This window comes from Limanda limanda, chromosome 9 (assembly GCF_963576545.1).
Source record: "Limanda limanda chromosome 9, fLimLim1.1, whole genome shotgun sequence".
In the NCBI taxonomy this organism is placed as follows: Eukaryota; Metazoa; Chordata; class Actinopteri; order Pleuronectiformes; family Pleuronectidae; genus Limanda; species Limanda limanda.
The window spans coordinates 8,263,385-8,285,692 of NC_083644.1; the positions used below are offsets into that span (position 1 = coordinate 8,263,385).

A 22,308-nucleotide genomic window follows, 5' to 3' on the forward strand; every position below is an offset into this window, starting at 1 on the left:
TTTCCAAACAGCAGAGAAAAAGCTTCTCAAAACAATATAAACCCATAGATTCCTCAGATCTCACACGAACACCCCGTGCTGACAGCATCCCGCTCCAATCCACTTCCTCTGAATCCGGCTAACAAGCTCACACGTCAGTCAAACTGGACTCCTTGTTTTTTTACAGCAGCCAGTTATTGATTTCTATTCCTCTGGTTACTTTGAGAAATGTCGCCTTTTTTGTTTTAATGGCCATTCTGAGCCTAGATCTAGACAAAGCTTAATGGCGCAGTGTTTTCTGGAACGCCCCCACAGAAGAGCCTGCCAGAGCAACTTGCACAGCTCAACATCACACCACAGACTGAACCTGCAGGATAACATTGCAGCAAAGCAGAGAAGTGGGTACTTGTGTCAGCCTCTGTTATATGTGTTTTTTGTTTTTTGCTAAGTATTGTGGACACACAGGTTTTGAGTATTCCTGTGTAGGTGGATTTTGAATATGAAATTTGTGTTTTTGTGTGTTCACAAACAAGATCTTTGCGTTTACCTAGGAAGGTGTTGGAGATGAATTCGGACACCTGGTTCCCAGACCGACTCATCTCAGATAGGTGCGTCAACTCCCGATTCAACATTCTCTTGAACTGCAAGAGAGAGGAGAGAGGAGGGAGGGAGGGAGGGAAGGGGAGAGAGAGAGAGAGAGTGAGAAAACATGTTGTCATTTCCACAGAGGGGAAAACCTGGGAGGAATTAATGGTACATGATTCCATGGAAAGTACAACAGTGCCCAGTTTTCATCCACCAGATCCAGAATATTATGCAATTACTGCGTACAATCTTATTTTTCCCCTCCATTTTCCCTTTAATTAAGTGAGGATCATTATTTGTGCCACCAGCGGGGGGGCCATCACATTTTAATAACCCTCAATTCACCCCCTGCAACTAGTTTATTACGCTGAATCACATTTTTGGGGTTTCACTTGCGTCAGTGTGCAAGAATCTCAATGATGTCAAGAGGAAAATCTGCACACTGCTCCCCCCAACCCCATTGCATTCCCCCTTCATACCCACATTTCTGGTGATTTCCATGTGTATTTTCATATTATAGATAAACGGAACAGATAACAGGGACAGGTTTGACAGCACACAGAGATCCAGGCACTGCAGTGAAGCAGCTGTTTATGACAGGCTGATACATGCGCGTGCACACACACACACACACACACACAAACACACACACACACACGGCTCTGCAGAGGGCTCAAGATGGAGCCTGAGCCACAGAACACCATTCTCTCAGACCCCCCCCCCCACCTCCCCTCATCCTCCCCAGCATGAAGGGAAATATTTCTTAACGCAATTACACAAAACAGAATATTCTGAAAAAGCTGCACAACAACAACAGATCTTATGCAAATGGTTCATTTCTGCAAAAGACAGCTTGTGATAGAACAGCATTGATCTCAGAGAGGTGCAGTGAAACGAGTGCGGAAACCCGAGCAGCTACGTAGAGAAGCTTCACACACCTTAATGTAACCCCAAGACACCGACAGCAGGTAATTGGCTTCAGGCATTTTGGACCCGGTTTTCTCGTTCCTACACAAAGCCAGAACTGTAATCCAATGGAAAAAATGAAAAAAGAACAGAGGCAGATGAACAGGATTTTTTTTCCGATGCCAAAAAAAAAATTCCCTCTTCTCTCCTCTTGCGTTTGTCTTCTTTTAGGAGCTCAGAGAGCAGCTCGGTGACGTCTCACTCTGCCTCTCAGCAGCAGAAAGGGGCCAGCTCTGAGGCTCCATGCCTGGGGACGGAGGGGTGGAGAGACGGATGGACGGATGGATGGATGGATGGATGCAGGCTCGGTGAGGAGGAGGAGATCCAACAGGGCTTGGTGGATCGGCTGGAGCAGCAGCAGCAGCAGGAGCTGTGAGCTGGGGACTCTCAGCACACTGATGAATAATGGAGAAGGAGCGAGAGAGGGAGGAGGGGGAGAAAACCAGTGATGGAGACGGGAGGAGGAGGAGGAGGGAGAGAGGCAGCGATGCTCATCTGACTGGAGGGGGGGTTCCTCCGCTGGATTTGTCCTGCTTCGCTGCTCGCACTGATGTAGCGCTCACACCCCCTCCCACCCTGCTCCTCTCTCTCTCTCTCGCTCTCTCTCCTCATGTTCCTCCATGTTCCTCCCATTTTTCATTCCCTCCCTCATCCATCTCTTTTTTCCCCTGCTGTAATCTGCCAGCCATAGCAACACTGTTCAGAACACATGATTTGACAGAAAGTGGGGAGAAGGGGGGGAACCCTGATTGCAGATTTCCATCAGGAAGTGATTGATACTTGATATCCACACATGGATTCCAGATGTTTCTCTTTCATTTGTCCAGCTGTGCGAGTGCTGCGGAGGAATCCTCTTCAGTTTCCAGCCCCTGTAATTACCTCTGAGAGTGTTTTTCTCTTTTATTGTGAAGGAATGTCATCGAGCCCCCCCTCCCTCTGCAGTGAGACAATGAGGCCTGAGGAAGGGGGGGGGGGGGTGTTTTGAGGAACCAGAATGCATTGCCAGTATTTCCATCGCCATTATCTCTATAATCATCCGCTGCTCTCCAGTCTCCTGTTGTCTCCTGACATCCCCCCCGAGTGCAGCAGCCATTGTGGGCAACTCAAAAGCCTGTTCATTATACACATCCCATAATAATATTAGATGCTGTCAGGGTGTCCGCGGGAGACTATTTTTAAACAGCCGGGAGACGACCGGAGAGGCGAGAGAGAGAGAGAGAGAGAAAAGGAGGGATGGGAGATAATTGCATCCTTCCCCAATTTAGATGACACCAGTCCACGGTTTCTCTTACTGCCAGGGACTGAGTGTGTTTGTGTGTGTGTGTGTGTGTGTATGTGTACACACCAATTACCAGAACACCCCCAACGCCATAGCAACAGCATCAGTCAGCCAGTGTATGGTTGTTGGGGGAGGAGGAGACAGGAGAGGAGATAGGAGAGAGGAGACGAGGTTTCCCCCTTTTCCTTCCCAGGCAGACATGTGGTGCAGCTGCTGAGCTGTCACAAGGACGCCACACACATCGCCTTCCCTCCTTCCTTTCCCTCACTCCCTCCCTCCCTCCCTCCCCCTGCTCCATCTCTCCCTCACTCTCCACCACTTACATGTCAATTTCTCTCCTGGCTGCCACTGCCTCAGTCATCAATCTCTCTGTCTGTCTGGCTGCCTGGGCAGAATCAATGGGCTGTCCTTGGAGCAGGTGTTGATGCTGCTGCAGTGTACAAGGCTGGGGCCACCTGACTGGAACATACTGTAACATCAGAGCCACTGGCCAGTATCGTCACGACTCTGTCTGGAGAAGCAGTCGAGCTGCGATTGCCTCCGCCAATAAGAAAATGTCCAAAGCTCTAATCACTGCAGAGCTTCAAACCACCGGGAGCTGTAAACAGAGACTCCCCGACCGTTCAAGCCCAATATACAGTTGGGAAAAAGATGAGAGGACGATCGAAGCTTCCCTGAGAGGATCCCGGATTATCCTCCCACGGAGGGAAAGAACCAGAAGAAGGGAGGCGGGACGCGGGAGAGGACGGGAACAAATAAATAAATAAGTGCAAAAAAACAAGGGGGAGAGAGGGGAAGGGAAGCTCTTTATATAATAGCTCGCTGCATAATATAGGAAGAAATACCAGCAGGGGATGTCTCTGTGCGAAGTGTGGAGCGGCTCTGTGCTTCCCCCAGAGGCTGGAAGAAAAGCCTCAGCACACAGCAGCCTACAGATTCCATTATCTGCATTCAAGCCCAGTTTCTGGTGACACGGCACATGTTCATGTTTCTGGCAGCGTGTGTTTCCCATGTTGTTACTCACTCAGGAGCAAAAGGCAGCCCGACACAATGACACAGGCGTTATATCAGCCTATTAAAGCTCTCTGGGTACCTCTTTTTTACATATCAACATATTCTTATTCTGTTATTCTATTATTTTTACATCCCTCCATCCACTTGCATCTTTTTTTATTTTATTTTTCCGTGCCACTACCTTCCACTCACCATTTCTACCCTTCCCTCTTTCATTCATCTTTCCATTATCCTCCCTCTTTTTCCCCACTTTCATTCACTCATAGTCCCATCCTTTCATTCTCTTCTAGCTCCTTAACAACATCTCCTAGCCTCTCACATCCCCCTCTCCCTCTCTCTCTCTCTTTCTCTCTCACTCTCTCTCTCTCTCTCTGCTTGCAGGGGTTGTGTTGTTTCAGCAGAGAGCTGCAGTGACAGAGGCAGTGGTAGTTCATCGTGAGAGAGAGAGAAAGAAGGGGGGGGGACGACATAACGCTGAGCCTCCTCCACTCAGGCGTGATCCTATCGGACAGCTCACTGCGGAGGGCGCTCAGGCGGACAGGTAGGCAGGGAGGCAGACACGGAGTTTCCCTCCGACACGTGACTCGGGTGTTTTGCATTCACAGCAACACGCCTGTGTTATCGGACCACGCAGCCACAATGCATCAAGCTGTATATACTGTCATTTTTAACGCCGATTCTCACGTTTGATCTACGCATAAACACGATAATAATGGTAATTTTTATTAGGGGTATTCTGTCTTTTTTATAAATTTTACTGAGCATTACTGATTTACTTTCTTGGATCGATTTTCTTTGTCCTTGCCACTGTTGGAAATACTTAAAAATGCCTAAAACATCACGTGTCTGAATCCCAGCATCCAGCTTCTTCACCTCAGACTGAAGTTGTGCCTTTGAGCCACAAGTGGGCGCTCTATGCTCAGCGAGCTGTGTTCAGAGAACAGTGACCCTGTGACCCTGCAGTGACAGAACATACAACTGCAACAGGGACTTTAACTATAAATCATCCTCCCTTGCCTAATAGGAAAACGATATATTTTCGTAATAATCAACATGTACCCAAACAGCTATTTATTGACAACCATGACTAGAAACTTTGATTAAACTGAATTTCTGTTTCCAAGAAATTATGAAAATCAATTGATGAAAGTTCGTCTTTTGCATTTTCAAGTCCCATAAACAAGTCAAAGCAGTTTACACTCCGGGTCACATTCACCCATTCACACCTATGGTTCATCATCAGGGGCTTTTCGATTCAGCCTTCTGCCCGATGACACAGTGGACAAGAGGAACCATCGAGCTGCTGATTCATACATACATCATACACATAGTATACGTCGCTGCTGGCTGACTTATGCACTCGGGTTTTCTTCTGCAGATGTTGCAAGGTGGGGACGTCTGTGCTAAGACTTGCTGTGACATAACTGCAATAATAATCAGGAACTCTACCTACGTCTGACCTGTGCGTGAAGGGTAGGGGTACGACTCAGAGCAGCCTCTCACTTCCTCTGACTCAAGCACTCAGGCTCGTGTGTCTGCATGAGAAGGCACGGATTCATGTAAAACAGGAGGCAGAAACTGAAGGAGAAATGCGTAAGTGTGAGCGATTTCTCAGCCGAGTGAATCATTCCCATCACACCCAGAAGCCCTGGAGCCTGATGTGGTCTGCAACACCCTATTTTTCTGGATGAGGGAAGTTAACAGGCTGCACGGCCGCGGCTTCAAACCAAAAGTCAAATACCGCAGCGTTTTAACAGAAGTCATGTACGTATGTAAGAAGTCACAGAATGATTTATGAGACTCTCTGCATCCCCTGTTTGAACGGAGCGACCTTGGAGCCGCACCAAACCACATCACAGTCCCAGAACCGCTCTCTTTCCCCCCAGCGTGACCCGAGTGTTGGACTCGCCAGAACACGAGAGGAAAAACAACATAAAAGCTCTCTCGAGGCATTTGTTCTTAAAAAGCTCACGTAGCAGCTTCCTTGTGTGAATCCACGGTCACTTCACTTATAACCTCACCAACCTGATCATACACAAGATTCCTCTGAGACCAGAGAAACACAAACAAACAGGCTCATTTCTCTCAAAGGACTTTTTCTCGCCTGTTTTCCTTTGCTAAGCCGCTCCACCAAGTACCAGCTAGTCGTGCATGATTTATAACTTCAGGAAATCGGTTTGTTCCAAAGAGAACAAAACAGCATTTGCAATTAAATGTCCCCATAACTTAGTCTTTTAAAGGCACATTTGCTTACACTCAGAACACAATACACAGACAAGTCTGCAAGATCAGCACTGAGTTCAACTCAGATGTTTGAGGTAACATCTGTGTACTGAGGTTTAAGCTGCAAAGGATCTTTATACAGCTTCGTATTCAAGGATGTAAAAGGTTTTCTCAAAAGTAGAATTCATGCACCAGTCTCCTTTTGCTCAAAGTTTAAAAAAATAAAGTTACAAATTAATAGAATTGTTTTTACAGCTCCAGAAACTAAACATCACATGTTCACAATGCGATTTAATGATGAATCTTAGACGACAGAGGACAAATGCACAGGAAGCATCTGTTGAAAATGTCAACGACAACACATGAAAGTCCCATCATGTCGAAGCACCGCACAAAAGTTGAGATCCCCGAAGCCAGCGCAGGACAGTCCATGCTGAGGACACCAGAACAAGTCAGAAAATGAGAAGAAACTCTATCAAACTCACCTTCCTCCAGCCATTCAACTTCCCCAGTTTCCTCTCTTTCTTGTCAAAGCAGCAGGCTCCCATGTTTTCTGAGTTCAGAGCAGAAGGCTTCTGTCCGTTTTAAGCGTCTGCCTCAGTCTGACTCCAGCATGAGTAAAAGGACCAAGCTCCGGCTCTGACGCTGGGAAACGCCACAGCTCCAGTGACTCACTCTGGGCTGTGAGGTCTGACTAGGCTTTACCTCACACCCTGTCTGTGTGTGTATGTGTAGCAATGGCCGAGAGAAAGAGAGGGAGAGACACACACACACACACACACACACACTGCTTCATGGGGGTAGTCCCGCCTCTTCTTAGTCCTGCAGCTGCAGTCACAGCCCAGAGTTTCACTGTCAATATGGCAATGATCATTTTGGTGACTACAACGTTTCCTGTTACATGAATGTGATGGATTTCCTTGAACTTCAATAACAAAAATGAAGAAGTGGGGTTTGTTGAGATAAACAATGTTCAGCAGTTTGCTGGTAGTCTGAGCTGATTATTCTCATGTTTTATTTATGCATGACTGTGTATTAAGGGTCTGCATAAAATCCGACAATGGTCAGCGGCATAATATATCAACCAATGGTCTTGTGTGTCATATTTCTATTCTGTTCAAACAACACATGTAGTCTTAAGAAAAAGCCCAATTTAAGGTTTTAAAAGAGGCTGCAACCAACTTATTGTATTCACGGATTGATCAGCTGAATAGTTTTTGGATTTATTTTGGCTTTAAAATGTCAATTAAAGTGAATATTGCCAAAAACGGTTTCTCAGAGCCCAAAGAAATTCTTTTAAAATGTCTTGGAGATGTAATTATATTTGATCAGTCAATGTTAATATAAGGAATCTGTAACTATTGAGAGTTAATTCATTATTGAAGTAATTTTGGGTTAATCGGTTTGAGGTTCTCAGATTTAGGAATTTGTGGATTTCCTTGGTCCGACAAGATGGTAAATGAAATTATTTGGTGAATGTCATCAGGAAGTGAATTAGATTTCTGATGCTTTACAGATCAAATCAAGAAAATAACCGTTATAGTTGCAGATCTAAAATGTCTTGTTCAACCCCAAACCTCTAAGAGAAAAGCAGCAAATCTTCACACTTTAAAAGCTCATGCACCTTCTGCTCATCTCTGCTCTCGAATTTACAGCCCCCAATTCAGATAAATTCATTATGTAATAATATAAAACGGAGAAAATCTTTATATTTCCAAAGCTGGTAAATGTCTTAAACAATCATCCAAACGTCCGTTGACACGTTGTTGACTCAACAGAAGACGCACAGTCTCCACCCGGACTCAGATACTCCAGCTACACACAGGCCCTGACCCGTGTGTGCAGCGACACACAACCCAGAGTCACAGTCACGTCCTGTAAAGAGCTCGGCAGCGGCAGCCCCCCCCCCCTGAACTTCACCTCGGAGGTACGACAGCAGCTCCTCCAGTTACACTTCCCGCCTGCTCCAGTTTCACACGCTGCTCCTGCTTGAATAACAGATTTTCCATCCTAAATACAACAGGTAGCCGGGGGGTCACATTAGCTGATTGGCACGCCGGGCCGAGAATCTTGGCCCACACGACTAAGGTGCAGCGGTTGTGTAATGTTAAAGTTTACTGTCAAAACAGGCTGAGGAATAAGATAGCTCCGATGTCAGTGGGATTAACTTGCTGTTGATATGTGCACAGACTCGTACACAAACAAACGCACACCAGACAGACATGTCTGATTCCTTATCATTGTCCGATCCGCTGATGGTAACGTGTCCGGACGCACACGCCATCCACACGCCAATGTCACACCAGCGAGAGAGGGTCACACAACACGCACACACTGTGCCACCTGATACACTTCACTGTGCATCAGTCACATCCGGCTCTGTTGGTTTGCTCTCACTTAATCTCAATTATTTACATTAGCTTTGTGAAATATCTGACCAAGAGTAAAAGATAAATCTCCCATAATAATGTGTCACACAGAATTTAACGTGAGATAAAACTCTAAAAAAGGTGAAATTAAGTGCAGACTACTGAGCTTTACATGTCAACTTTAAGTATAACATAGTATTTTCTGGAAAGCACAAGTCTTCTTCAGTCATTCTGTTATTGAGATATTTAGGAAGTTCTCAAAGCTCGCGGCTCCTGAAATTAATCATCACCTGCAGATAACGGTTTGCTCAATCCTGACAGTTTTCTCTGGGATTGTGAAAGTACAGTTTCCAGTAAGTAAAGCTGTACACAAGTTTTTATAGGGGGGATATATGGGCGGCCGTGGATCAGGGAGTAGAGCGGGTCCTCCACAGTTTAGAAGGACGGTGGTTCAATCCCCGGCATGCCTTGTGTCCTTGGGCAATCCTAAATGACGCAGTAGTAGTTTGTGAATACTGCTCGATAGAAAAAAGCACTGTGTTTTCAAGCAGTGAGTGAATATGACTTGAACTGTACTTGTCTTGAAAAACAAGTGGGTATGTTTCTTAGTGTGTGGGAAAACCTTGGGCTCTACTGTGACCATCTAAGTGAACTACTACTCTATGTAGCATAATGCAAGGTCCTTTAAAATCCAGGTGAATGTGCACTATAATGGAAAATTTGTCAGGTGGTTATTGAAACACATTTACTCGTGAACAAAGTAAAAGCACACAAGCCAATCATCTGTGTGAGGCAGAGTGAACACACAAGTGCACCCCCCCTCTGCAGGAGCTCGAAATAACCAAACCAGGTCTGTTCTGGCTTTCCACTGAATCAAGATAGCGCCGTGCCGACAATGCACCTGACCACACCAACAACCACCAACACACCCGTGGACGCTCAAATTAGCTCAAGTGCATTTTATATTTAAGGAACATGTGCACTGGACCAGAAAATGACAATGGTCTGAAACGAACAGAGACACACTCTTACGTCAAGTGTAAGATGGATCCGATAGTCTCGTTCTGCTTGGACACTCTCACGTTCTCCTCCTTCTATTTACTCTCTGTCCTCTTCTGTTCTTTTGTCCCATAAGGCCTTCTCTCATTGTCCACCCTTTTAAAAGAACAATGTTTAACAGTTTTTTATTCTGCGTGTCAGTGGTTCTCCTTCGTCTTAACGGAAACCAGTCCAGCTGGGTGTGAGTGGACATGACGACAGCACTGGGATGAATTAACACGACCGTTAACCACTGATGGGACTCTATTGTCGTCTGAAGAGAGAGAGAGAGAGCAGTGGACCAGGAAGGAGACAGGAAGAGAGAGTCACTCTGCGCTCTCACACACACACACACACACACACACACACACACACACACACACACACACACACACACACACACACACACACACACACACACACACACACACACACACACACACACACACACACACACACACACACACACACACACACACACACACACTCACGTCCTCTCTCTTCCTCTGCACTTTATTGTGTTTGACCCTCTGCAGGACCACTTGCATCCTGTTGTCCACTTTTATGAGAAATAACAAGCTTTTCCTCTCGACTCACTCACACAAACAGTTTTCAGTCTCTCACACACAGCTGCCGCTCCGCACCATGCGACAGCATGACGTGGTTTTTACTGCCACAAGCAAAAAATACAAACACTTTACTACTCAACATTTTGAGTCAATAAAGAAGCTCAAATCAGGAGGCTGAACCTTCCTCTATAGCAGCGTATTGACTACTTTTAATTAAGCTAAATCTGCAGCAAAGATGGCAACTCATCCGTCTTCCGTGTAATAAAAGAGCAGCAGATATACGGGGCCACCACAAAAATAAGAAAGGAACTCAGTGAATTGATGTCTCAGCCCAGACCCAACAGTCCTTTAATTACATCAAGCTGCACCAAATTGCAGAAATGCAGATACCACATCATCGAGATCCATGAAAAAGTCATGTATTCATCAGCCGATCCTGATCCAAAGTCATTCAGTTCTTCCTTGACTCACACCACATCCTTCCACCAAGTTCCCTGGTAATCCATTTTTGTGTTCTTTGTGTAACGCTGCCAACTAACACACCACCAAACCCGTACGGAAATGCAACCTGCTCGGTGGAGGCTGAAAACTTCCAAGAGTCTTAGACACATGTACAGATAAGTTTTCACAGTGCAAAGACGAAGAAAACTGAAATATAAAGCTGAGTATTACTCAGCACCAGCTTCTGTTAATAAGCAGCACAGTTGTTACTTGTGTCCAGAACCAGGATGTGAACCTTGGTGCGTCTCACACACACTGACTCAGAAACAGAAAAACCACTGGACTCAGAAAAGTTGAAAGACTAAAAAAGGTCCAAGAGAGAAAAACACACTTTTTACTTTTGTCAGAAACATTAATGCTTGAGATAAAGTTTTGTGTTGAGGAGAAATGAGCCGTGATCATCAGTGACTGAGCGCCCATGCACACTCTGCTTCCTGCTGCAGGCCGCGACCCTAACTCCTCCTTCTCACTGTACATGTTCAGACTATTAATACCGTTGACTTTGTTTGGGTCACGTCCTGCTCGGCCGCAGTATCTCTGGATTCTGTACATTCACATGTTCATTTGGGGAATTCATTCTCCCAGCAGCTGCTCAGATTCTCCCTCACAGAGCAAAAACCTTTAGAACAGCTGCAAAAAGTTTCTCTAAGTGAAGTAAAGTGAAGGCGACATTGTGCTTTTTTCCACACAAACAGTCAAAGATGCGGCCTGTCCTACCTTGTTAGAGGCCATGTCGCTGACGGAGCGGTAGGTCTGGATGGTCTCCAGCTGGTCCAGACACCAGTCCAGCTCCTCCATCGTCTCCGTGGCCAGCTTCTGGTACGCCTCATCTGTCAACAAGCAGCCAGCACACACAGACACACACAGTCAGAACAGCAGAGTGCACACGGAGCTGCCCTGCCACTGCCAGGCGACATCCACCCACGGGTCCCGCTGGTGGAGCCTGCTGTGGGCTGCTGCTGCTGCAGAGGAGGGGGGAGAGAGGCTGGAGGTGGCACCCGGGTGGAGGTGGCACCCGGCTGCAGCTCTCTCTCTCCCTCGTCATGAGGAGATGCAGCCGCGGGTGAGCTGGAGGGAGTCGCAGCTGTCGGAGGGAAGCTGGGCTCTAAGCTCACACACTTCTCTCTCTTAGTGGATGCGTGCGTTTGTGTGCGTGACCCCTCCACCCAATCTGACGCCCTTTGCTCATTTACCCCCAAGTTTAGGAAACCAGACACCACCCAACCCCCCACACACACACACACACATACATCACAACACACAGACTTTACCCCACCTCAGCAAGCAGACACCGTTAGATCTACCCACACACACACACACACACACACACACACACACACACACACACACACACACACACTTGTCACATTTAATCCAGAGTTTTGTGCAAACTTTGAATCACCTGCCGTCTCTGACACACACACATACTGTACACGGGCAGATAACACAGATTAGTTTCCATTATTTAAACACCGCAATCACATCTGATGGATAAGTTCAACGAGATGTGATTCTGTGGACTAATCCACTTGTTTATCTGACAAAGGCCCGACCGCAAACAGTCACAGACTCACAGGAACTGACGCATGTGTTTACTGTATCAGAATCAGATTTCCAGACCATTAGGCATAAGATATCACAGGCGTCTTTAGCGTCATTTCTTTGTGATACTTTGGTGATTGTTTTTTTAAGACATGTGTGTTAGTCAAAAACTGTATCTACACACTAACTTCATGATTATTTAATCAAACTTCATTTCATCTTATTTTTAGATGATATAATTTCTGGGAGCCCAAGGTGACGTCTTCAAATTTCTCGGTTTGTTTTACCATCAGACAAGAAAATCTGAAAAGTCTTCACACAGTTTGACATTTTTCCTTTAAAAGGGAAAGTTCAAAATATTGCTTTTCTAACAGATGAATTAAAAAGTTTGAGCTTCACAGCCTCTTAAATATGAAGTTATTTCATTATGGACTACTGTGCAACATTCTGGGCCCTCTCCTGACATGTAGGAATGCCTTATAATAACATAGATCCCCTTAAATCTTACACTTGTACACAAATGGGGCCAAACATTATTGAATAAAGTAAAAGGAGTGTGCAAAAAATGTTTGGTACCTTGTGCTTAAAGCAGCATATTTAAGATTTAAAAAATACGTCAAAGACTACATTTTTTTTGTCACATTTCGTCATAGTTCTTGATTTTGTGAAGAACCTTCACCTTAAATGTGAAACACTTGTTTGCAGAAGAGCAATAATTGCGTCTGTGAGTAGTAAAAAAGACAAACAGCAGAAAGGGGGGGGGGGGGTGTTGAAACCGCTACTGACGTTATTCTTGCAAGAACTCGGTTTTCAACCGTGCTCTTGTGGTTAAACTGTGTTTTTCAAACAACTGCAATTGTGCGTCAAGGTTGGAGTGACTCCGTGTTGGAAAGCAGAGGTTGTGTGTGATGAGGTTGGAGTAACACACATACACACACACACACACACACACACACACACACACACACACACACACACATATATATACATACACAACACAACGTCTGCTGCCCTTAGCAGGGTGTGTACTGCAGGTCTCCTAGCTGCAGAGCACAACATGGCAGCCGGGTGCGCACTGCGGCGACCTTAGCGCGGCCACGTAGAATGTCCCCCCCGCTCTGATCTCCTCGCCATCAAAGACACGGGCCTGTTTGCTCTCCCAAACATGAGAGGCACCTGGCGCTCTGCCCACGGCCGGCCCTCGCTCTGATGAGGGGAGTGAGAGACAGAGAGGGAGTGTGTGTGTCTGTGTGTGTGTGTGTCTGATGTTGAAACGGCTTGCACTCGTTTGAGAGTTTTTTTCTTTCCAGTATTCCCAACACATTTGAGGTGGTTTGTGTTTTTAGTGGAGCACAGAAAGGCCCTTGTCCCTTTAACAGTTCTCTCGCATGAACTTTTAAACTCTTGTGACGGCGAGAGATGAAAACTGATGAGACGTTTCTACAGCCGTGCTCTTTGTTGTCTAAAAACTATTTTGTCTTCCTCTGCAAAAGTTGAATAAAAAAATGTAACTGTAGTTTATGCAATACACTCAAAAAGGGATTATAACAACACTTATGATCTGTAAATTGTACTTTTGTGGCTGGTGTCATTTCAGTATGTTTAATATATCATTCATTATAAGAAATAAATGCACCAGCATGATCATATAATCAGGTTTGGGGGTTGCCGTGGTTCCAGAAGTTAAGTCTTTGATTTTCTGCACAAACAGTGTGAAGTGACTTCTTACTGGACTTCGAAGCATCTGCATGAAACTCTAAGTGGCTGATGAGTTAGAAAATATCACATTTTGGATGAAGATAAACTTCATACGTTCTTAAAAATATGGAGAAAGTATTATTTAATGAGAAATATCCAGTCACAAAGGTTCAGATTCTGCACAGCTCACAGTCGGCAGCAGCTGGAGATTAAGCCTCGAAGAGCCGGATAATACACTGAGCAGTTTAAATCAGTTCACATTTGGACTTTTGAGTAAAGTTCGATGGTTGTAGCGACAATAGCTCAGTGTTTCAGTCAGTGGAAGGTTTTTTTTGTTGAGGGGGTCAACATTTTGTTAGCTTTAAAAAAATGCTGATTCGACGCTCTGAGTTTGTTTGCCGGGCTGAAAGGAACCAAACCACACAAGCACACTGGGTACGAGACAGACTCCTGCCAATGGTTTCCCATTCTCCCAGTGATCTGCAGGCCCTTGTAGTGAGCCATGTGAAGAAGACAGTAAACACACAGGATTTGAAGACTCTGATTTGCACATCTGTCCGGATCAGTCCCGGCCTGTGATCTAGTTTTTAGAACCAGTCGCCATATGCCACTAAACTGACAGAAAAAGACGACTTCTCCGAAATTTGGAGAAAAATGAAGCGGGTTACAGATGAGGGTAGTTGGGCGCAGATGTGATCCACACATGCATGTATTTACTTGTGCATGTGTGTGGCAGAGAAGATGCAACGGGGGAAACTGAGATGCCAGATTGATGGTTTGAGCCCGTAACCGCTTTCATGACTTTGATATTCGAAAACACAGAAATGGGTACAGAGCCCTAAAATCTGGTTTAGTGACTGTGGACCTAAAACTGGTCACGGGGCCAAGTCCTTGTGGGTTCCCACATACTAAATCTAAGCTCTAGGTAGGTGCCAGAGCCACTTAACTATACCGCTTGTATAACAGTTTTACTCTGATCCCTGCCCTGCTGGGACGCAGAGCCAATACCACCAGTGTTTACTCCAGTGCTGGACCCAGTTTACCACCGGACAAATAAAAGGCAAAGATTTATGCGATTACCATTGAAGAAATCGACTTGGGCATTTCTCAATTTCTGTTGTAATATTTGCAGAAACCATTAAACAATAATAAATACTTCAGAGGAAACTGGGGATGCAAATGAGGCTAAAGTAAAGGCCTGTATTTTTCTGCAGCTTTTTGAGTTTGATGTTTACCTTAACTGATCAATATAGTTTTCCAAAATCTCAAGAATATAAGATTGTTTTTATTCCAGAGGAGAATGTCTTTTATACTTTATCAGTTTCCAGCGTTTATAAAACAGAAAGGGTGTTTAGAAAGTATAATGACACATACATGCTTAACTTTTCTCTCTTGTTTTAAAAGAAGACATGTTATGCTGCTACTTTAGCTACAGCAGATTGCACTGGGCATTGTCACAGCTTCAAACTGACCAAGAGAAGCAGCATTCATAAGTCAAATGTCTACTGAGACACACACACACACACACACACACACACACACACACACACACACACACACACACACACACACACACACACACACACACACACACACACACACACACACACACACACACACACACACACACACACACACACACACACACACACACACACACACACACACACACACACACAAGGGGATTTCCACTGCCTCCACCCTGGCCTTTCTGATGAGAACTCAGACCAACTGTGGTCTTGGACTCAGATTCACACAGTCGCACATACATACACACACAAGTGTAATGACTCTAATTCATCATCACTGCACTCACACACAAACATGTTCTCTCCAGTCGAGGGAGTCTCACCCTCAGTTCAGTTCAGTAGCTTCGCTCGTATAGAAACATACAATATTTCCTTCACCGACGAAGTTAAAACGACAATTATCAACAGCAAAAATATTTCTATGTGCTTGAGGCATTTGTCTTGAATTTCCTGATTCCTGTTCTCTTATATTTCAGTTTGTGTTGAACTAAAGGAAACCATGCATTCATCCTCTTGTCTCAAAGACCGAACAGTGTATTGAAACAGGTCTTTATTACAGTCTCCTCTCTTCTTCTCAGCTGGAGCAAACACACCCGAAGGCTTCTACATACACAGACCATGGCATACGGTGCCATCACCGTATAAATATTAGAAAAAGTGAGTAAATAAGAAGTAAAGAGTGAGTAAATATATTGTTTTTTTTATTATTATTATTGTTTTTCTTATGTGTGGTGTATTTATTGTGTTTTTATGTTTCTATGTTCATTGTATGCACCAATAACCAGAGCAAATTCCGGGTAGGTGTAAACCTACTTGGCAATAAATACCTTCTGATTCTGATTCTGATTCTGATCATGCAGGACCTCCGACCAGAGGAGTTGAACCTCTGTGTATTTGAATATGTGTGTGTGTGTGCAGCCGTCAGTTTCCTGCCAGTGATGTGCTGGTAGATGCAGCAGAGCAGGAGGGCTGCAGCAGCATTACCAGCAGAAGTAATCTATACGGTTTAAATCATCAGAGCAGACGGCGACTGCAGGCCCAAAAAAAGCACTCGCTCATAAACACGCAGGACACGAGGTCGGCGACGGACAATCTCCCCTTTTCCTCCCATGCAAATTTCGTCTCTCACTTTATTGACCGAGCATTCATCACGTAAACATTCAGCACTTGATCGGTGACGTGCTGCATTTCCAGTGAAGCGCCACCAGCAGACCACACACACATAAAGAGAAACCAAACTTCGACGTGGGTCAACTGGCGGCAGTGCAGAGAGAGGGGAGGGAGGGGGGGAGACATTTCTTAATGGCATCTCTCTCTTTACAAGAAACAGAGCTGAGTTGATCAGAAACCCTCCGTGCGGTTACACAACACTTCCTAACAGGGACCAGAGCCGCTCTGCCGCTCCTTACAAGCTGAATTATGACTTCACATGCACAACATTGCAAAATCAATCACTGATGAGTATTTCGAAAAGAGGAGAAGGAGGGTGGCGGCGGTGGAGTTTGCGGTTTTTGCGATCATGTAATGTGGCGCTGCAGCGTTTGGTTGATTAAAACCTTTGAGCGTGCCAGGCTCTGGGAAGTGACAAGATGACATCATGGGTCTGTTTTTCGTTAAGAGTTCAATTACCCAGAATTATGTGGCGGCGGCGGCATGAAAAAAAAAAGATGTGTCAATAGATGGTATCAGGATTTCGTTGGCCTCCAGTGGTGAGTAAAAGGGAAGAAATAATGACATTCTGTTGCAATGGAGGATTTACTTATGGTTTCACCGGGTACACATCCGCAGCTGAACTTCAGTGGTGGTAGGACGGATGGATTTCTCATTCTGGTTTGTAGTGTTGGGAAAACACACCGGGGACATTTTCATCTGGTGACCTCCCCAGACGCACTGACAAGCAGATAAAAACTTCTGCGGTGTTGTAATGGAAACCATTGACGTCTCTGTTGTGTCAAAATTACAAGTTTATATATTTGCTCTCTGTCCCGGACACAGAGAAAAAACTAGAAATAAAGATTTCTGCTTTAGATACTTTAAAAGCCGGTACAGGGTTGGATTTAGGTCAATGAAGCAGAAATCTCAATTAGCACTGTTCTCTGGTAACTCAAATATTTTATTTTATAACTAGTAATGAAAAATATCTATATCTTAAATAAGAAAAACTGTATATGATATATGGAACTAAACATCAATAAATGCAATATAATTATACAAATTAATTTGGTTGACTCTGCAGGCCAGGAGCAGGGTCTAGTTTTCAACCCTGTGCTGGATGCTTGACACAGGAATGCGCCCAGAAGAAATCAGTGTCTACAGAGTTAATACTGTATTCTGCCTGCTGAGGATGGTACAACAAATTGTGGATGTTTTAAAAGTCCATCCAAATGGGCAGAATTTCTCCCGGTGGTGGTGACGTTCGATCTGACTGGTGAAATGGTGAAATCCATGTTGTCAGTGACGTGTGTGAGGAATAGAAAGGGACACTGGGACAAAGAGCACTGCATATATAGGTCTACAATGTAAAATGACATTATGAAGCTGTGGTGGGACAAATAAAGGAGCATATATAGGTTTTAGTATTTACAACATCAATGTTTGGACATCTTGGTCTAGTGTCAAAATGTGTTCAGGAAACTTCAGGTACATGGTGATTAGCATATAAGCATATTGGCTCTGTCCAAAGTAAAGGAATAATCTGGACAAACTGAAATTATGGGCACACGGGTTATTTGCAAGTGTGCGTGTTGTCCTGGTGAAGTTTTTAAAGTGGTTGTGTAGGAACAAGGGGACTTAGACAAATGTATATTATATTGTAACCCGTGGAATGACAGTCCCAGAATTTCACATGTGATTCGTGTGACTGCTGCTGTGACTTGTGGCTCTTCTGCTTCCGTTCAAACTGAAATTAACGTCAGTTCAGACCACAAAACATCTCACGAAAAAATGCTTTGACTGGGTCACATGTAACCATGAGTGTGTCTGTGTGTGTGTGTGTGTGTGTGTCAGACTTCCTTATGGTTCTCGCGTGCTCGTCTTCCCCCCTCCCCTTGGACACTGTGTTCCCTGTCTTCACCATAACATATACAAGAACACATTCCTTTCTGATTTACTATAGAACTCAGAGGGAAGGAAACATGTAGAGCAATAAATCGGAGCAGCACGTAAGATTGCCAAAGTTCGGACAGCTGATACCTGATCCCCCGAAGAATCAGAGGTGCAACGGCAGAAAAACTGGCTTTGTGTTGATCATACTGACTGAATCCAGGTGGAAAGAGTAAACTGGAGGTCTTAACGCTGTGAGAATTGTATTTCAGATGGTATATCACCACTGGGAGATGCTATAATAGAGCACAGGATGTAAAAAAAAACTCCACAAAGCCCCATTTGAACAGGATGTATTTCTCTTTGGGAGGCTGAGTGATCATCCATGACTTCAATTCTGCTTGGAAAGTATAGATGTGTAATTTTCCCCTGAACCTCTATTGTATGTTGGTCTTTCCTTACCCTACACTGGAGTCAGATTTCGAGGGGGGAGAGAAGGTCGGTGGTTCGATCCCCTGCTCCTCAGTCTGCATACTAATGTATCATTGGGCTCGGAGCCCTATATTGTCTACTGTCTATACATCCTTTATACTGCATAGTTTGTGCAAAAAAAGTGGGACTAGAAGTAATAATTACCGTTATTGATCCGATTATTTTGTCGTATGTTGTTAACAATGGCATAAATCAGAGAATTAGAAATCATAACAACTACAATGCTACAAATAATGCTTGAAAATAATATTTAAGAACTTAATTTATTATCAGATTATAATCCAGTGAGATTGTGAAGAGTGAATTTGACTTACATTTAAAATATCTTGGAAAAATCAAGCGACCACGTGAATTTTTTACAAATAACTCTAAAATGTCAGCCGTACTGATGCTTTTAGTCACAGACGATCATTCCACAGAGTCAGGCCGTGCACATCACACCGCTGCTCACACACACGTTCACATGATTCACACACGTGCATGTTGTTCTCACACACTCGGAGATACAGAGTGATTTACGCATGTGGGAGGTGACAGTGAGGATTAGAGGATAATGTGAGGAGCAAGCTGATATCACATGGTCTGAAGGGTCTGAGGGTCACCGAGGCCTTCGACAGCACTCGCTCCTATCAGACTGCTCGTCATTATTTGGTGTTAAAACCTCAAATGTTTTGTTTCTGTATCTCCCTCGTTCCCTCTGATAAAAGCGCTCGGGCGTCACTGAGGTTGTAAGCGAGCGATTCTGCTCAGAGTGTAACTCGCCCCTGTCCTTGAGCCTCTCTCTCCCTCATGCTCTCCATCTGTTTTGGCTCCTTCGCTCGTTAATGTGCGTTTTCTTTTCTTCCATCGCTCGCCCTTTGACTCTTAGAGCTTCTCTACGCTCGAACGTGTTCACACACAAACACGAAACACACAAACACGCAGCAACAGACCAGGCTTTGTCTGTGTTACCTGGGGTGAACTCCCACACTGGGAGCAACAGTACTGACTGGACTGAATGGCCTCCATTGTCACGCCGACTGGCATTTGCCCCTCGGGTTGATTAGCATGGATCGGAGAAGCCATGAACTCCAGGAAGCCAAACTTCTGTCCTCGTCCATGCTGTTGTTTTAGGTTCCAAAGCAGCGTCTGGAGTTAAAACTACAGATGTTTTCTGTCGGAGCGGGGGCAGATCTGATGTCAGGGGTGATGAGAGATTTCTACGATCATCAGGAAAACTTTTACATAATGAGAACAGGCCAGCACGCAGCTGCTCCTGCTGGAGCCGACTCAGCGTCTGTGAAGTCAGAGGAAAACGTTTGATCCCAGACCGAATCAAACCTAATTTAAAACATAGCGATTTGTCTGACTTCGATTTCTCTGCTGACTTTCCTGCATATAAATTGGAACCATAGGGATTGTAAAAAGTTTATACTTATTATTCTATTCATGTGAATGTATGTTGCATACTAAGTTGTTTAACACTGTTTTAGGGTTAACTTCATTACATTCATTAAATTATTTGATCATGAATTTGTATATATTGGATATCATATATATATTTTGGGGGGATAATTTGATATGTAGCACATTTACATTTCCTATTTATGTTCCCCTTGCTTTTGGTTCCTAGCTGCATGTGTTTGAATTAAAAAGACAACAGTGGAGTTAAAAGAAAGAATAAAAAGTCAGATGTTAAATCGACCCCAAGTGGTTGATAATTATCAATAAGATCGTACAGAAATATCAGTAACCTGCGAGTGACCCACCGCCCAGAGGACACGCCCCAGCCAGTAATTAGGGTTACGGCATTTTAGCCTCGTGCTGCTCCTTCCAAAGACAGTTCATCGGTTAGTTTTCCCCAAATTACAAAAGCAAACGTATACATTTAGATTTACCATCAATACGATTGACTTGAATATCAATTTGTTTGTTCAAAGCCTTGAAAACTGCGAACTGCCCTTTACCAAAGGAACCGTTCTTACGAAAACTTTATTGTGACATTTGGGGTAACCTTGATTGACAAATGTATCATTCCTGTAAAGATATGTTATTCTTGACTTGTCTAAAGTTATGTTTTTAATACTTTGAGGCCGACAAAGTTCTTATTTCCTCCACTGTGATCAAGTTGTGACTGGGAATCTCTGAGACAGATATCAGTGCTAAAGCCAAAACTATGGTGAGGTACAACAACAGATAAGAGATCTTTTAAATGAATAGCACGAGAACAGAAATTTCGGGAAATTAATATTTTTCTATGAAGCAACAGCCAGCAGTCAGTTAGCTCAGTATAACGAATGGAGTGGAATCAATGTTCTCATCAAACTGAAAGGAACATTTCAGATTACAAATGATGTCCACTCACAATTACAAACTGTTCCTTTAAATCACAAGTTCAGCAATTACAATCACTGTCATAAAGAGAGATAAGTAAAGGATGTTTAGGGAGAATAAAGGGGATCTGATTCTGCAGTAACATGATGACTAAAGATGCTTCATGGGACACTGAGTTCTCAGTTTACCTACGTAATGTATGAGTTACATCATTTTAGAAAGTTTGAGTTCTGGCTTTCTAGATGGAACAAGAGATGTAGTTTCACGCACGCCTGTCACAAGACAGGTCAGGGACCGGGGGGTTGCAGGAGCGGCCCCTCGGACACACAGCAGATTTAATGTGTTGCAGAAGGAGACGTTTACATGCGAGGGACTTTCTGTACTAAACCAGGTCCCTTGTGGATACAGGGATTTGTCTTTCTCTGAAGTAATTCAGATAAATCCTCTGGTAGTGCTGTTTTTAATAAGTCAAATCAGCTTTCACGGCTTTTGAGTGCTGTTCTACTTCAGTTATTTTACACCCGGGAATACGGAAGGTGTGGCAGCTCCCATGAGTTTCCCAAACCAGGGCTCAGATTTATCTCAGGTCTAATTTCAAATAATGAGGAAGTAAACAACCTCAGTGGGCTGATATGTAACCAGACGAGTCAGCTCATGTGTCGTACCTCTTCTGTTATTTTGGCCTCTATATAAGAATCATATCCCATCAAGGCCGAGCGATAAATCACTTGGGTCCCGACACTTTTCCAGCTGCTGTTGAACTGTTGTCAAGAAAAACAGGACTTGTCTAATTAACATTGTCTTGAGCCTATTTAGCGAGCAGGCCCTGACGTGGGGCCGGGCCAGACGAGTCCGGGTCGGGATGAAGCAATCCTGATGAGCAGGACAGGGGAAGTCACCAGAGGGGTTTATGACGAAGGGGTTTGCGTGCAACGAGAGATCGGTGTCTCCAGTAACATATGAAGACCAGCTGAGACGATCCTGGGACGACCTCAGACGACATGTCTCCTGTGAGCTTGTCGAGTGGGTCGATGCAGTTTACGTGTGCATCCCAGACCACATCCAACAATCGAAGCCAAACAAAAGTTCCCCTCGACTAAACAGACGTTTGACTTATGGAGTCCGACAGAAGAAGCAAAGATATCTGGATCCGAACTCTGCCAGAAAAT

At 44.5% G+C, this 22,308-nt stretch overlaps 1 protein-coding gene across 2 annotated transcripts in view; it reads right to left on the bottom strand.

The window, feature by feature from the left end:
* pde4ba (phosphodiesterase 4B, cAMP-specific a) overlaps positions 1–22,308 on the bottom strand; it is a 63,511-nt gene that overhangs the window by 6,747 nt on the left and 34,456 nt on the right. Inside the window, exons 6-7 of one of the 2 annotated variants that reach the window (XM_061078444.1) lie at positions 11,241–11,353; positions 527–620 (exon numbers count right to left, since the gene is read on the bottom strand). In XM_061078444.1, the coding sequence (XP_060934427.1) occupies positions 527–620; positions 11,241–11,353 (207 nt within the window). Of the gene's footprint in view, positions 1–526; positions 621–6,531; positions 6,746–11,240; positions 11,354–22,308 lie in introns of those variants that run through there. The other variant, XM_061078445.1, reaches the window with a different exon arrangement.